General features: G+C 44.4%; 1 protein-coding gene across 1 annotated transcript in view; it reads left to right on the forward strand.

The window, feature by feature from the left end:
- Window positions 1–16750, forward strand: part of CMTM4 (CKLF like MARVEL transmembrane domain containing 4) — a 40851-nt gene extending 24101 nt beyond the window's left edge. Inside the window, exons 2-4 of the mRNA XM_056526099.1 lie at window positions 6883–7059; window positions 12129–12227; window positions 15312–16750. Coding sequence (XP_056382074.1) covers window positions 6883–7059; window positions 12129–12227; window positions 15312–15485 — 450 coding nt within the window. The 3' untranslated portion in view covers window positions 15486–16750. The remainder of the gene's footprint in view (window positions 1–6882; window positions 7060–12128; window positions 12228–15311) is intronic.
- The last annotated feature ends 389 nt before the right edge of the window (window positions 16751–17139 follow it).

Genomic DNA, 17139 nt, shown 5'->3' on the forward strand with positions numbered 1-17139 from the left:
GACCGATACACTTCCCTGTCTACCAACCTACCTTTGTAAACTCTTCTATGCTCACCAGTTAAAATATCTCAGTGCATGAAGTCGTTCTGAGTTTTGGATCATTAGGGTGTGTTGTGCAGTCACTTATCTTGGGAACAAAGCTGTTTTGAACACGTAGGGCTGGACAGATTGCATGTATATCTGAGGCATCGGGCTTGGTGTGAGTCCATGCACCGCAATGAAGGAGGGGAGCCAGTTTCTTCTGTTATCATATTCCCACCCATTACCTCCTAGCCACTCCCATTAATTTAAACAAAGTTCACGCCTATCTGACTGATTCCCTGAATTGTCAAACGATAAACCTTCATATGTCAGGAACGGGAGGGCGTATAAAAAAAAAACTGTAAAAAGGTGTGTGCAAGGACATTCTAAGCCATTTTATGATAATGGGATCTCATCTTTTGCCGGCTGGCCACAGGTCCTTTTTAAAGAGTCTATAGCGTATTAGGTGGCCGGCTTTTTTTTTCCTCCATAAACCAATCTGGTGTTTTAGCTTGGCAAAAATCATTCGAACGGCCCTTTAGCCACAATACCAGATACAACTATGGGAAACGGGGGCTATTTGTGGAAACACAAGGCAGACCTAATCTCATGCAGCCCTATTTAAAATGAACAAAAAATATAGAATAATAATTCCCCAAGCTAGAGAATTCCTTTTTGAGTTTGGGGAGTCATTCTGGAAGAATCCTTTGTATATTTTGGAGCTGGAGCTTCTTTTTTATTTTTTTTATTTTTTCCCTCTCCCCTTACTAAAACCTCTTCAGTGTTATGAATCCAAATCCACTGTATTTCAGCACCTCAGATGAGTTTACATTGGCATCAAATGAGGCTCCTTATTTAACCTTCCACATCTGAAAAGACAACAGACTAGGTAGGAAACTCTTGCTACGGATCTTGTTTCTGGGGCTTGAAAATAGAAAAAAAGGGTGTCCAATATGACAAGCATTGTAGATGCCTGCTCCAAGCCTGGCAGAGGATCGGGTGCCAAGGCACTAGGTTAAGTCACTACCCTGTGCAGGGTGTATGGAATATGAGCTTCAGATGATGGGACCTATTTGATGTGTGTAGATAATACAGCCAACACCCCAAGCAGATATGCTGTTGTTGTAGATGGCCTAAGGTGCACTACGTATGGGACTTCTATGGATTAGTGAACGCCCGTGAAAAGAGAGCAGGCTCATAATCCATCCCTTGTCAGCAAACCAGGTAATATCTGAAACATAATCTAACCATACTAGTGAAATTATATCTTTATATTATATTATTTTTTGCTTATATGATTGTGTGACCTTAATGATATGAGGGATTCATATGGGTCAACCAGATCTTACTAGAAGAAAAATTATTTCTATTAGTTGCTGCAAGCAGACAGAATTTCATCATTTACCTCTTTGTTTTCTTGATACACATTCCCTGCGTAGACAAAGTTCCAACCATGAAGAAATAAATCTGCTCAGACATATAAATGTCTACAATGTATCAAAACGTTATTTTAAGTATGGAAAATATAAACTCTTCTCCCCATCAGATTTATCAAGTGTTTCCATCAGTTTTTCAACGAAATTGTGCATACCCCTAACTCTCCACAGAATTGTGAAAACGGTGTGTGGCCTTGGTGTTTTCGACTTTCCCAGTAGATTTGTGTCTAGTGAATGTACTTTGCTCCTATCTGAATGTGTTCACATTAGTGACATGATTGTTGCACGTTGGCACAAAATAGCTCACTGATGTGCACGAGCAAAAACGGCCAACCAAGGCAAGCAGATATACACTGCTCCAAAAAAATACAGGGAACACTAAGATAACTCATCCTAGATCGGAATTAATGAACTTATCGTATGAAATACTTTTGTCTTTACACAAAAATTATCAATGGAAATCAAATTTATCAACCCATGGAGGTCTGGATATGGAGTCACACTCAAAATCAAAGTTGAAAACCACACTACAGGCTGATCCAGGCTGATGTAATGTCCTTAAAACAAGTCAGAATGAGGCTCAGTAGTGTGTGTGGCCTCCACGTGCCCGTATGACCTCCCTACAATGCCTGGGCATGCTCCTGATGAGGTGGCAGATGGTCTCCTGAGGGATGTCCTCCCAGACCTGGACTAAAGCATCCGCCAACTCCTGGACAGTCTGTGGTGCAATGTGGCGTTGGTGGATGGAGCGAGACATGATGTCCCAGATGTGCTCAATCTGATTCAGGTCTGGGGAACAGACGGGCCAGTCCATAGCATCAATACCTTCCTCTTGCAGGAACTGCTGACACACTCCAGCCACATGAGGTCTAGTATTAGTCTTGCATTAGGAGGAACCCAGGTTCAACCGCACCAGCATATGGTCTCACTAGGGGTCTGAGGATCTCACATGATGGCAGTCAGGCTACCTCTAGCAAGCACATGGAGGGCTGTGTGGCCCCCCAAAGAAATGCCACCCCACACCATTACTGACCCACCACCAAACCGGTCATGCTGGAGGATGTTGCAGGCAGCAGAACGTTCTCTACGGGATCTCCAGACTCTGTCACATGTGCTCAGTGTGAACCTGCTTTCCTTTGTGAAGAGCACAGGGCGCCAGTGGCGAATTTGCCAATCTTGGTGTTTTCTGGCAAATGCCAAACGTCCTGCACGGTGTTGGGCTGTAAGCACAACCCCCACCTGTGGATGTTGGCCCTCATGCCACCCTCATGGAGTCTGTTTCTGACGGTTTGGACACATGCACATTTGTGGCCTGCTGGAGGTCATTTTGGAGGGCTCTGGCAGTGCTCCTTCTGCTCCTCCTTGCACAAAGGCGGAGGTAGCGGTCCTGCTGCGGTTTTGTTGCCCTCCTACACGTCTCCTGATGTACTGGCCTGTCTCCTGGTAACGCCTCTATGCTCTGGACACTACGCTGACAGACACAGCAAACCTTCTTGCCACATCTCCCATAGTCTTGCATTGAGAGGTCGTGACGTCACGAGGGGCGCTGTAACATCACGACCCCCGCAGCCCACACCCAGCGTTCGGAACAAAATGTTTTTGAATGCTGGGGCAGTGGAGTAGCCCTTTAAAAAAAAAAATAATTCTCACTGCCCAATCCTATTGGTTCTGGCTGTGTGTCTTGTGTAGCTGGATATTCCTCTGTATCAGAGAAACATGGAAATGCCCCGATTCATCCATAAAAACAAACAAAGTATTTCTCAATAGGGTTGAGAAGTCCCTCCAGGACCCAGAATCCCTTTTATATGCAGACATAATCCATGCATGTAGAGGACATTGGTTATACATCTACTTAGCTTTCTGACCCCTCTGGATGTTTCTTAGTGTATGGTCTATCCGTTCTCTCAGGAGGATGGAAACCTGTTCTTATCTTCTCAGAACCTCCAGGATAGTTTCTTTGAGAACCGCTCTCTGGTGTATCCTGCCTCTCCTGGGTCTAGTGCACTGGGTGGTGATTACAGATTCAGGTAATTTGCCAGATTAGTCATAACATTAAGGGTCTATTCACACGTATAGTATCCTGAGTTCATTACTAACAGACTGTCCGGGCATGCTGGGAATTGTAGTTTTGCTGGAGGCACTCTGGTTGGGAAACACTGTTGTAATACGTACTCAGTTGCCCTAATATACTTATATCTCGAAGGAAACACAATTATTCCCTGTTCCAGGTCAGATATGAATGCTTCTCTACCCCAGTGGTCCGCAACCTATGACTCTCCAGCTCTCCTAGTTGTATTTTTGGCACAGCTGGGGACCAGTGCTCTTCTATGGTAAATGTTAGCACTATTTCCCATCATACTCCATGGGACTCAACACCTCAACACCAAAACTGGGGGGAAAAAGTCGGTGCGTCTTATACGGCGAATACACCCCTATCGCGGCGGTCCCTGCGGCCATCAACGGCCGGGACCCGCGGCTAATACAGGACATCACTGATCGCGGTGATGCTCTGTATTAACCCTTCAGATGCGGCGATCAAAGCTGACCGCCGCGTCTGAAGCGAAAGTGACACTAACCCGGCTGTTCAGTCGGGCTGTTCGGGACCGCCATGATTTCACCGCGGCGGTCCCGAACAGCCCGACTGAATAGCCGGGTTAGTGCTTACAGGACACCGGGAGGGACCTTACCTGCCTCCTCGGTGTCTTCTCTGTTCAGGGATCCCCTGTATGGCCGGCGCTCTCCTTCCTCGTCGTCGCGTACGTGCGTCGGCGTGCGTAACGACGTGATGGCGGCGAGGAAGAGCGAGGATACCCGGCCGGCAGCAGAGACGTTCCAGAGCGACGGGGACACGGTGACAGCGATGGAGCGACATCCAGGGCAGCGGTGACGGGTCCGGAGCGGCAGGGACACGTGAGTATTACCTCCTCCTGCAGTGGTCTTCAGTCTGGGCATGCTGGGAGTTGTAGTTTTGCAACATCTGGAGGTCTGCAGGTTGAAGACCACTATTGGGTTCAAAATCTTTATTTTTTTAAGATTTAGCCCCTAAAAATTGGGTGCGTCTTATACGCCGGTGCGTCCTATAGGACGAAAAATACGGTATGTCTTGCTGGATCACACTTTGGAGGGCTCCCAGTTAAGCAGACATGTCTGTTGATGGCAGGCGGGAGGCCGGTCGCTCTGCGCTGTGATTTATCCTTTCTGACACTCGAAAAGGGGAAATAATGACTTCTTGCTTCCTTCATCAGGGAACCTTAATTCTTTGTGATGGAGACTCCTTCGGGAAGTCTTTCTGAAAGGCAGACCATATATTATTTATAAGGAGTGTGAAACAAGTTTTCACTTTTTCCTGTAAAGATTTCTAGTGCTGTATTTATTCCTTCTATTGCAATAAAGTGGGAAAGAAGGGATAGAATGCTGACTGCAAATCTTAAGAATCGCTTGTCATAGTCATATGAAAAACCTGTATACACTGATAAAATGGTGATCTGCGGTGAAAAATGTCAGCTGTTTTTGTCAGTTATGTGGTCAGTTATGTCGTGGACGTCATATAGAAATAGTTTGTTGGGAAAGCCAAAAAACATAGGATGCGGTTGTGTTGTGGTTGGCCATATGCAATATGTCCTTCTGAAAAGCTAATGTTAACCTGTGTGTGTGTGTGTGTGTGTGTGTGTGTGTTTTGAAATGTTTTTTTTTTTACACTGTAATAAGAGATGAGCGAATTTACAGTAATTCGATTCGTCACAAACTTCTCGGCTCGGCAGTTGCTGCCTTTATCCTGCATAAATTATTCAGCTTTCAGGTGCTCCGGTGGCCTGGAAAAGGTGGATACAGTCCTAGGAGACTCTCTTGAGTCTCCTAGGACTGTATCCACCTTTTCCAGCCTACCGGGGCACCTGAAAGAAGTTCATGACGAATCGAATTACTGTAAGTCCGCTCATCTCTAACTGTAATTGCTAAATGGATAAACTTGCAAAGTCTGAGAGGTATACTAGCAAAACAAGTAACATGTTTATTTAATCCCTGCTAAAATGAGTCCTCCCAGTAGATTGGAAACTAGAAAATGTTGTTCCCATTCACAAAGAAGGTAGTAGGGAGGAATCTGGCAACTGTAGGCCAGTAAGCCTGACATCAATAGTGGAGAAATAATGGAAAACGTACTAAAGAATAGATTGTGGAACATCTGCATTGCAAGATGAGAAACAACATGGGTTTACTTCAGGGAGATCATGAGATCAAACTAATTTTATATATTCTTTTGATTGGGAGACTAAAATGATAGATCAAGGAGGTACAGGAGACAACGCTAAGGCTGCATTCACACCACGATTGCAGCCTACGGTTGCTGGATCCCGCTGGGGGAGGGGAAAACCGGGCGCTCCCGTACCCCAGCTGGACCGCGGCTGAAATCTATTCACTTTAATGAGCTGACCGGAGTCAATCAGTGACTTTGTTCGGCTAATTTCAGCCCCGTATCCGGTTTTGTGAACGGACCTAAAACCGTAGTATACTACGGTTTTAGGTCCGGTCACAAAACCGGATACGGAGCAGAAATGAGGCTTCCAGAGTCACTGTTTGTCAGCTCATTAAAGTGAATGGATTTCAGCCCCGTTCCAGCTGGGGTACGGGAACGCCCGGTTTTCCCCTCCCCCAGCCAGATCCAGCAACCGTAGGCTGCAATCGTGGTGTGAATGCAGCCTTAGCTAGATTTTAGTAAGGCTTTTGATACTGTCCGGCATAAAAGACTTATCAATAAACTGCAGTCACTGAGCTTGGACTCCCATATTGTTGAATGGATTAGGCATTGGCTGAGGGACAGACAAGAGGGTTGTAGTTGGAGTAAATTTAGAGCAAGGTCTTGTTACCAGTGGGGTACCTCAGGGATCTGTACTGGGACCCAATCGGTTTAATATCTTTGTCAGTGATGGTGAAGAAGGTCTTGATGGTTAGGTATTGTTCTTTTTGCTGATGACACAAAGGTTTGTAACAGGGTTCATGTTACTGGAGGGATCTGCCAAATGGCAACTAAAATTTTATGTGGAGAAGTGCAAGATAATGCATTTGGGACATTAAAAGTTTTTAGGATATGTGATACATTCCTAACCTCAGTATCTTAGGAAAGGGATTTTGTATGGATTTCCTTCCATTGACTTCATTGGGGGAAGTCCAAAATCCCCAAAATTGCATATTTATCGCAAAGGAAAAACTGCAGCTGGATTTTAAAGAGTACCTGTCATGATCTTGATAAAAAAAAAAATTTTTTAACCCTCCCAGTTCACTGCCTCCATCATGATAAACCACCACCTGCCATGTATTTATTTTCCATATTGTTCTATTTTGTGTTTTTTGGTTTATAGTCCCTACCATTTGTCTTTGTATGCACACAAATCCTATGTGTAGAAGTTATTTTTTTTTTCTGCCCTTTCAGGTCCTGGCTCTCCTCTCTTTCATCTGCATTGAGACTATCATGGAGTGCTCCCCATGTGAAGGCCTGTACTTCTTCGAGTTTGTCAGCTGCAGCGCCTTTGTGGTGACTGGTGTTCTGCTGCTCATGTTCAGCTTGTCTTTGCATGAACGTGTCCCTCACATCAACTGGATCCTGACGGTAAGTACTTGGAAAGCTGTCCTCATTCATGACTTCTATGGTAGATTTCTATTGTCCCTCATACTCTCTAGTGAATGCAGTTGTGACCTTAAAGTACTACTCTGGGGGAAAAAATGCTTATACCTCTTTGGCAGGAACATGATATTGTTAAACAGCTACAGTACAACGCTGTTATGTTCTGCTGCTGCCCACAGGCACTGAGAACTGGCAGGCACGTCCTCTATGAGACGCTCAATGTCAGCATTATAGGACTCTCAGTAGACTTTGTGGGAATCAGACAGTCACATGAAGCCGAGGGACCTGACCAGCTTGGCATTGTGGAAATAAAGCCGCCCAGTAAGAGAAGAATCATCATGATATATAACTATTACACTGCTCAAAAAAATAAAGAGAACACTTAAATAACACAATGTAACTCCAAGTCAATCACACTTCTGTGAAATCACACTGTCCACTCAGGAAGCTACACTGATGGACAATCAATTTCATATGCTGTTGTGCAAATGGAACAGACAACATGTGGAAATTATAGGCAATTATCAAGACACCCCCCCCCCCCTAAATAAAGGAGTGGTTCTGCAGGTGGTGACCACAGACCACTTATCAGTTCCTATGTTTCCTGGCTGATGTTTTGGTCACTTTTTTTGTAATGCTGGCGGTGCTTTCACTCCAGCTGTGGCAAGAAGGTTTGCTGTGTCTGTCAGCGTAGTGTCCAGAGCATGGAGGCGCTACCAGGAGACAGGCCAGTACATCAGGAGACATGGAGGAGGCAGAAGGAGGGAAACAACCCAGCATCAGGACTGCTACCTCTGCCTTTGTGCAAGGAGGAGCAGGAGGAGCCCTGCCAGAGCCCTCCAAAATGACCTCCAGCAGGTCCCAAATGTGCATGTGTCCACTCAAACAGTCAGAAACAGACTCCATGAGGGTGGCATGAGGGCACGATGTTCACAGGTGGAGGTTGGGCTTCCAGCCCAACACCGTGCAGGATGTTTGACATTTGTCAGAGAACACCAAGATTGGCAAATTCGCCACTGGTGCACTGTTCTCTACACAGATGAAACAGGTTCACACTGAGCACAAGTGACAGAGGATGGAGACGCCGTAGAGAATGTTCTGCTGCCTGCAACATCCTCCAGCATGACCAGTTTGGTGGTGGGTCAGCAATGGTGTGGGGTGGCATTTCTTTGAGGGAGCCACACAGCCCTCCATGTGCTTGCCAGGAGTCGGCGGATGCTTTAGTCCAGGTCTGGGAGGACATCCCTCAGGAGACCATCTGCCACCTCATCAGGAGTATGCACAGGCATTGTAGGGAGGTCATACGGGCATGTGGAGGCCACACACACTACTGAGCCTCATTTTGACTTATTTTAAGGACATTACATCAAAGTTGGATCAGCCTGTAGTGTGGATTTCCACTTTGATTTTGAGTGTGACTCCATATCCAGACCTCCATGGGTTGATACATTTTATTTCCATTAATAATTTTTGTGTGATTTTGCTGTCAGCACATTCAACTATGTAAAGATGAAAGTATTTAATATGATTAGTTCATTAATTCAGATCTAGGATGTGTGAACTTAGTGTTCCCTTTATTTTTTTTGAGCAGTGTATATTACTGCTGGAAAGTAAGTCATTTATCCTGGAGTTTCCCTTTAACGTTTTGACATTCAGGGTAGTTTGGCCAATAGATTCATACTTGGGATAGTCCAGTACTGCACTAGTAATGGGACAGATTAACAAATGTTAACAAGACGTGTAAAGGTATATGGTTTTACATGTTGTGGAAACAGAAAATACTTGTCAAATAGTTAGTCAAAAGCCTTTTCACCTTCCTGATCACCATTTGGCCCTTTTAATGGCAGAGATGTAAGGGTTACATGGATGAATTCTTCTTCCCCTTCTCCAGGTGGCAGCATGTTAAAGGGTCTGTCCAGCAGGATAATTTGCTCTAGTTAGAGTAAATAAGGGTGAAAATGATAATATAAAGCAAGCATTTCTTACCTCCCTAATCCCCAGTCCTCAATGTTCTGCACTTCCCGCTTCTGTTTTGACACAGGAGAAAGAAGAAAAATGCCTGCTTATGGTATTGGAACATGGTATTAGATCTTCCATATGTCCCAGAAGGCATCTATTGGGTTTCCTATCATCTCACAGACTAGTCAATAGATGGGAGCTTGTCCACTTCCATATGTAGAATGGAAAACCCGGCTGCTTTATCTCTCGTCCCTTTTTTTCCCCCCCTTAACCCTGATCTTTGGAAACCCACGGGAATAAGGACTCTTCACTTGTTATCCTCTTATTAATAGAGTTAGGATCCCAAAATAGGGTTAGGATCCCATTGCCTGTGGTCTCTGAGTCAGTTTAGCTGCTGTAGAGACATAAAGCCTCAATGTTAGCAATGGGCAAAAAGGCCACTAATATGTTATAGAAAGTCACTCTATGCTGTCCTCAATAAACTTTGTACAGCTCATTAACATATTTGCCGAAATAGTTTGTTTACACAGAGCTCCATCCTAAATCCCTCTGTGCTGCGAGCCCAGATGTTGAGCAGGAAGTCTCATTGGGTTCTGAGGGTTGAGGAGCAGGGCCGGCTGTCTCGGGATTTCTGCTGACTTGTCTTCTATTGGTATTGTCTGCTGAACACAACGTGGCCGGCGCTTGTGATGTGGGCAGCATTCTCAGGCCTGCACTTAGGCATCTGTGTAATATTTTTGTCGCCTGTGAAACCGCATGGTATCAAGGGGGACGGGGGGGTTCTCTGTACTCAGCACTTTGCTTTCCTTTCTTCATTTCTGCCCCCTCCTCCTTTGGTGTAACATTCTTATATGGATGAGCTAATGCTTGTCATTGCATTTGCTTGTGCTCCTCATAAACTGGGGCTGTGATGGGCTCTGTGGGATTTATTGTCACAGCCTGTTAATGAATATAATGGAAGGCATGTGTCTGCTTCCTGTTGGGGCCCCTCCTGGAGATAACTTAACCCAGGAGCTCACAGCAAGTGGCAGCGCACAGCGTTTAATGACGTGTGAAAAAGATTGGGTTGTGCAATAGGTTTTTCACGGTTGTGTTCTACAAGCAGCATGCTGTAGCAGAGCCATATTTTAGAGATGTCCTCCCTCTTGGAGGCAATGGGGTTATCAATGCCCAGTAGGATTTGCCCAACGCAACAAAGGCTAGATAGCTACATATGTTGGAAGACAGGCACCAGAGTGGGAGTCCATGGCAGCAACACCTATTATTCCATCTACATTCCTAAAATTCTGTCCACTTGCTACCACCCACATATAACGTCATAGAAGCTAATACTGATATTTAATGCCGTAGATCCCTTTATATTGGTTAGAATGGTCTTCAGATTTTCAAAAGGCCATTGACATTACTGCTGCAAATGTCTCAGGGCCAAAGGGGACTAAGCTCTTAGTAGAGACCTATCGTTTGAGAAATGAGGCCGGATTCAAGACTTGCATTCGATCAGATTGGTAGAGTTTGATCTATGATCCTTCTTTATTTACAGATTAGTAGGACTCTGAGCAATGCCAAAGGGCTATGATCTCTTTACAGAGATTTCTCTAACATTCTCAGTGCTGGTGTGAATAGCCCCTAGGTTAGGGTGGGTTCACACTACGTTTTCACTGTACGGGTGCCAGAGCTGGTTGGGGGGAGAGAAAAACGGGCGCTCCCGTATCCCAGCCGGACCCGGACAGTGAAAACCTAGTGTGAACCCACCCTTAGAAGGTTGGTCAGATTTTCAGTCTGGAATCACTTATGCAGTTTAAAGGGGGTTATCTGGGAAAAAACTTTATATGATCAACTGGCTCCAGAAAGTTAAACAGATTTGTAAATTACTTCTATCAAAAAAATCTTAATTCTTTCAGTACTTATGAGCTGCTGAAGTTGAGTTGTTCTTTTCTGTCTAAGTGCTCTCTGATGACACCTGTCTTGGGAACTGTCCATAGTATAAGCAAATCCCCATAGCAAACCTCTTCTACTCTGTGCAGTTCCCGAGACAAGCAGAGATGTCAGCAGAGAGCACTGTTGCCAGACAGAAAAGAACAACTCGACTTCAGCAGCTGATAATTATTGGAAGGATTAAGATTTTTTAATAGAAGTAATGTACAAATCTGTTTAACTTTCTGGAGCCAGTTGATTATAATAAAAAAAATAATAGGGCCAAAGAGATGTGAATTCTTAATACAGCACAAATGTTTCGGAAATCCTGCAGGATACAAGCTCCCACCAGAGTAATCTTCCGTGTATCTACAGCCTAATATCACATTGGTCGTCTCTGTTCTTGGATCACACCTCTTTTCTGGAATAACCCAACTCTCTAGAGCTCAATCCCTTTGGCACTGCTTAGAGATTGCTCAAACCCCATATGAGCATATGGGGGAGATGTATAAAAACCTGTGGAGAGAAAGAATAGAGCAGTTGCCCATAGCAACCAATCCAATTGCTGCCTTTATTTTCTAGGGTAGGGTCACACATAGCGTATTTGACGCTGCGAGAAATCTGCCGGGCAGCGGGAGATATTAGGCATATATGCTGTGGGCAGACACAAAGGGATTTCCCTGCCGCAGCCCTGTGTACGCAATAAGGTTTGGAGGTGGGCCACGTGTCTTTTTATGACTGGCCTGGTGGGGATACCCCTGTGTAACCTCTGAAAGCGCATACACTGTGTGTTTCCCGCTTCCTGGCAGATTTTTCTCCGCATCAAATACACATGCGCTGTGTGTGACCCTACCCTAAAACAGCCTCTGAAAAAAAGAAGCGATTGGATTGGTTGCTATGGGTAACTGCACAGGTTTTGATCAGTTTCTTCCATGGCCTTTGATTTGTATGGCTGTTTGGGTAGAATGTCGGTCAGGTTTTCAGTGCACCCTCCTGACCTTTTTATCTACAACTTTCTTATTTAGGTTGTGACATGAGGCTGGGAGGATAAATTTCGGCATGAAATGAGAGCGTTCTGGCGCCCTGCCCTGCCACGTTTGCCCACATGTTGTAGCCCTGTCCTGCACTTCTTGGTTACATATATTGCATTCTTTCATTGTCTCCTATGTGTTTTTTTTCAGGATTTGGTGAACACTGGGCTGAGTGCTCTGTTTTTCTTCATTGCCTCTGTAATTTTGGCATCACTAAACCACAAATCTGGGGCGGAAATTTCTGCAGCGGTAAGAAAATCGCTTTCTGAAGTTTTTCCAGTGAAAAAGACAGAAAGGAATGTGCATTAACCCTTCCTGTGCTCCATCTGTTTATTTATAAGACACTATGGGTATGACGTGCAACAGCAGCCCCCCGCCAGCACTGGGTATTTCATATCTGTGGAAATGATAATGGTCGTAGAACAGTGGAATGTCTTTAATGATAAAGATGTCACATTTGTCAGCAACAGGCAACCCATTGAAGTGCAAGAGGACTTATTACTGAGGACTATGGCACATTAATAGTTAAACACACTCTGGAAGTATTCTGTTACTTGGCAACAGATGCTGAGAGCATATCCAGTACAACAGATGTCTTCTAATGAGCAGTAAACGGTGGTCACTGCTGCCACCTAGTGTCTGTGCGGGTAATCAGCTAAAATGATTTCTTTAGACCAGTGTTTTCGAATTAGTTGAGAAACAATGCGTTAGACCAGTGTTTCCCAACCAGGGTGCCTCCAGATGTTGCAAAACTACAACTCCCAGTATGCCTGGACTAGGGATCGACTGATATTGTTTTTTTAGGGCCGATACGATACTTTTGTGGAGGTTAGGACCGATAGCCGATAACTTATACAGATATTCCGGTATAAGTTAACGGTTATTTATCCCCCCCGACGACACCGCTGCAGATCATTGAGTTAAAGCAGGTGCTTTAAATCAATGAATTGCTGTGGCTTTTGCGGTGCCAGAGACCACCGCCTGTCCTGGGGTCCCCTGCCTGTCCTGGGGTCCTGACTCCTCACCACCGCACCCCCCCACCACCACACCGGCCAGAGACCGCCACCATCGCACCGGCCAGAGACCGCCACCGCCGCTGGCCCATTGCCTCCCCAATCCCCAGTTTTATAATTACCTGTTCCCAGGGTCCACGCTTCTTCTGGCTCCTGCACGTCCTCCTGAGCTGTCGCTGTGCGCACTGACTGTGACATCGCGTTGAGCACGTCACACTGCGCAGCGCACAGCGTAACACAGGACGCGCAGGAGCCAGAAGTGGCCCCCGGGAACAGGTAATTATAAAACCGGGGATGGAGGAGGCAATGGGGCAGCGGCGGTGGTGGTCTCTGGCCAGTGGGGGGGGGGGGGTGCGTCACGGTGCAGTGGTGGAGGGTGTGGCGCGGGGGGCGGGGCATTATCGGAATGCTGTCCGGGCATGCTGGGAGTTGTAGTTTTGCAACACCTGGAGGCGCCCTGGTTGGGAAACACTGCGTTAGACCAATGGTTTCCACATAGCTGGTGGCAAGCCGTATTAAATAGCGTAGATGGGGAATAATTCAGTCAAATATATAGCTCGGGCTAGGTTCATATTGGCCTCCGAGCTCCTTACGGGGCCACTGTTGCATATTCTATTCGGGGCTTGAAAACAGACAGAATTCAGGCAGGTTTATTTGTGAACATGGAAGCCCAGATCTATATAGGGGGCTGGATCCTTAAAGACAACTATTGAACAGCTGCTTCACTTTTTAAATGTTTGATGCATTAAATAAACATATTTGTTGCAAAGTTTAACAAAGCCATGGAAATATCTATTAAGGGTCTAATCATACGTACGGTATCCTGGGAATATGTGATGCTGCAGATTTGATGCTGTGTTCTGTCACTTAGATTACATTAAAATCTGCAGCAGAAAATTCTGTGCTTCAAATCCTGCACATCAAATATGCTCAGGGTACTGTACATGTGAATAAACTCTTAAAGGGGTACTCTACTGGAAAACAATTATTATTTTTATTTTTTTTTTAAATCAACTGGTGCCAGAAAGTTAAACCGATGTAAATTAGTTCATGTATGAATACAAGGGATGTCAGCTCACCCAATCCTCCGCACGGCAAGTCGAAACCTCCAACACGAGAAGGAAAGTGCAGAAGCCAGCGGTAAGATTTGTAAATTAATTCTATTGAAAAAATCTTAATCATTCCAGTACTAATCAGCTGCCGTATGATCCACAGGAAGTTAATTTCTTTTTGAATTTCCTTTCTGCCTGACCACAGTGCTCTCTGCTGACACTTCTGTCCATTTTAGGAACTGTCCAGAGCAGAAGAGGTTTTCGATTGGGATTTTCTCCTACTCTGGACAGTTCCCAAAATGGACAGAGAAGTCAGCAGAGAGCACTGTGGTCAGGCAGAAAGGAAATTTATAAATAAATGAACTTCCTGTGGTTCATAACAGCAGCTGATAAGTACTGGAAGGATTAAGATCTTTTTAATAGAAGTTATTTACAAATCTGTTTAACTTTCTGGTAACAGTTGATTTAAAAAATAAAATGTAAAAAAATAAATGTTTTCCAGTGGAGTACCCCTAATTATGAAGTTAACCAGGCTTAAAAAAATTTAAATAAATAAATAAAAATATTTTTTCTTATTTTTATCAGCAGGATAGGGGTAGAGATGAGCGAACTTAGTAAATTCGATTCGTCACGAACTTCTCGGCTCGGCAGTTGATGACTTTTCCTGCATAAATTAGTTCAGCCTTCAGGTGCTCCGGTGGGCTGGAAAAGGTGGATACAGTCCTAGGAGACTCTTTCCTAGGACTGTATCCACCTTTTGCAGCCCACCGGAGCACCGGAAAGCTGAACTAATTTATGCAGGAAAAGTCAGCAACCGCTGAGCTGAGAAGTTTGTGACGAATCGAATTTACTGTAAGTTCGCTCATCTCTAGATAGGGGGATAAGTGTCAGATCCCGGGGTGTCCGACCACTGGGACCCCCTGCGATCTTCTGGCTGGCACTCCCCCTCTATGCATCTCTATTGGAAATCCGTAGATAAAGCGTCCATCTATCTCTGGCTTTCCCATAGAGATGCATGGAGAGGATGTCGTGCCATGGTCCACACAGCTTTATGCAGGAGGATAGCCTGAAGCACCGGCAGGAGATTGCGGGGGGTCCCAGTGATCAGTCCCCCAAAACCAGACACTTAACCTGCCGATAGAAAATAAGTATTTTTAGACTGGGGGCCAACAACTGGTTCAGTACAAGAAATGAGGATATCGGCATTCTCACTAAATCCCCCCCCCCCCCATTCTTTTATTTATTCATTTTTTACATTTTTTTTATAGGTTTTTGGCTTTTTAGCCACTATCTCTTATTCTGTGAACACCTACTTGGCATTCAGAAAATGGAAATTTGGTAGCAGATCCCAGAACATGCGTCAGTCCAGCGACTACATGAGGGCACGTAGCGAGTCACGAGACGTAGACTGCCGTCCGGAGATTCAGCGTTTGGATGCTTAACCTGTTGGGGCCTTGTGGTTGGTTTCTTCTCTCGTGCCCAGCGGCAGGACTTTACCAAGGAATGTTTTTTGGAACAAAGATGACATTTCAGAACATTCCGGATCTCACGACAACATTCCGGTCTTGGCGATTATAGGAGCAGGTGGGCAGCTAAGATTCCCAGGTGTCACTTTAAGAAGAGAATGTTGTAGATCCTGCCGGGGATTGTTCTTATATGGATAATGGACCAACCACTGGGACCAGGCATAGCTCCAGTGACTGTGATCCTGGTCCCGGCATGTTACTTATTCCTTCCCTCTGACAGATGAGATTTTTCTGTCCTTATCTTTTAATTAGATCCCTTTTTAATCCTGTTATTTAATTAGGTTTTTCTGCTGATCATTAATAGAACTTTTGGACTAAATCAGGGGCGTCGGGTTATGTGGCAGAGGAGAAATCTGAAACCTTAGGATGGTAGAAAGTTTTTTTTTAAATTTTTTTTTAAAAATATTTAAGTTAATTTAAATTATCAGTCTGATTCAAGGGTTGATTGAAGGAAACTACAATTAGTTGTATAAAATAAATAAATAAATCTTATTCCTATGTCATGTTATCAGAGGTTACAGATACAAGCAATTGAGTAAGCCGTGTCCTTAAGACTTCTGGGAACCTTATTGTTAGGACTTACAGCCTGTCTGTTACCTCTGATGGCCTAGCAAAGTGTTTCCCAACCAGGGTGCCTCCAGCTGTTGCAAAACTACAACTCCCAGCATGCCCGGACAGCCGAAGGCTGTCCGGACATGCTGGGAGTTGTAGTTTTGCAACAGCTGGAGGCACCCTGGTTGGGAAGCACAGGCCTAGCAAGATATATGTTCTAACGTGTTTATAATCACATTATGGGGGATATGATTTACACTTTCTTCTGTAAGTATAGTAATTCTCATCACACAAGGGATCATAGCAATATGATACCGCTATACATATGCAATATATATAACACTATGGACTGAGAATTACAGCTGTTTAAGCAATATTTTAACACAGTTAAAGGGGTTATCCAGGAAAAAACTTATATATATATATATATATATGTGTGTGTGTGTAATCTATCAACTGGCTTCAGAAAGTTAAACAGATTTGTAAATTACTTCTATTAAAAAATATTTTCAGTACTTATGAGCTTCTGGAGTTAAGGTTGTTCTTTTCTGTCTAAGTGCTCTCTGACGACACATGTCTCGGGAACCGCCCAGTTTAGAAGCAAATCCCCATAGCAAACCTCTTCTAAACCGGGCGGTTCCCGAGACAGGTGTCATCAGAGAGCACTTAGACAGAAAAGAACAACCTTAACTCCAGAAGCTCATAAGTACTGAAAGGATTAAGATTTTTTTTTTATAGAAGTAATTTACAAATCTGTTTAACTTTCTGGAGACAGTTGATATATAAAAAAAAAAAGTTTTTTTTCCTGGAAAACCCCTTTAAATTAGAATAATCTGCCCCCAAAGCAAAAATCTCCATGGTTTGTGAGAGATGAAGTGTCCGCTTTTAATAGACAAATTGGTTTAATGAAGGAGAATGTAATTTATTATTTTTAGTTTTATTATACTGTAGTTGTGCAAAGATCACTTTCTGGATAAGAAAATCAAATCTTTGTGTAAATATATAGATACAGTTCGCA

Source organism: Hyla sarda, chromosome 6 (assembly GCF_029499605.1).
Source record: "Hyla sarda isolate aHylSar1 chromosome 6, aHylSar1.hap1, whole genome shotgun sequence".
NCBI classification, from domain to species: domain Eukaryota; kingdom Metazoa; phylum Chordata; class Amphibia; order Anura; family Hylidae; genus Hyla; species Hyla sarda.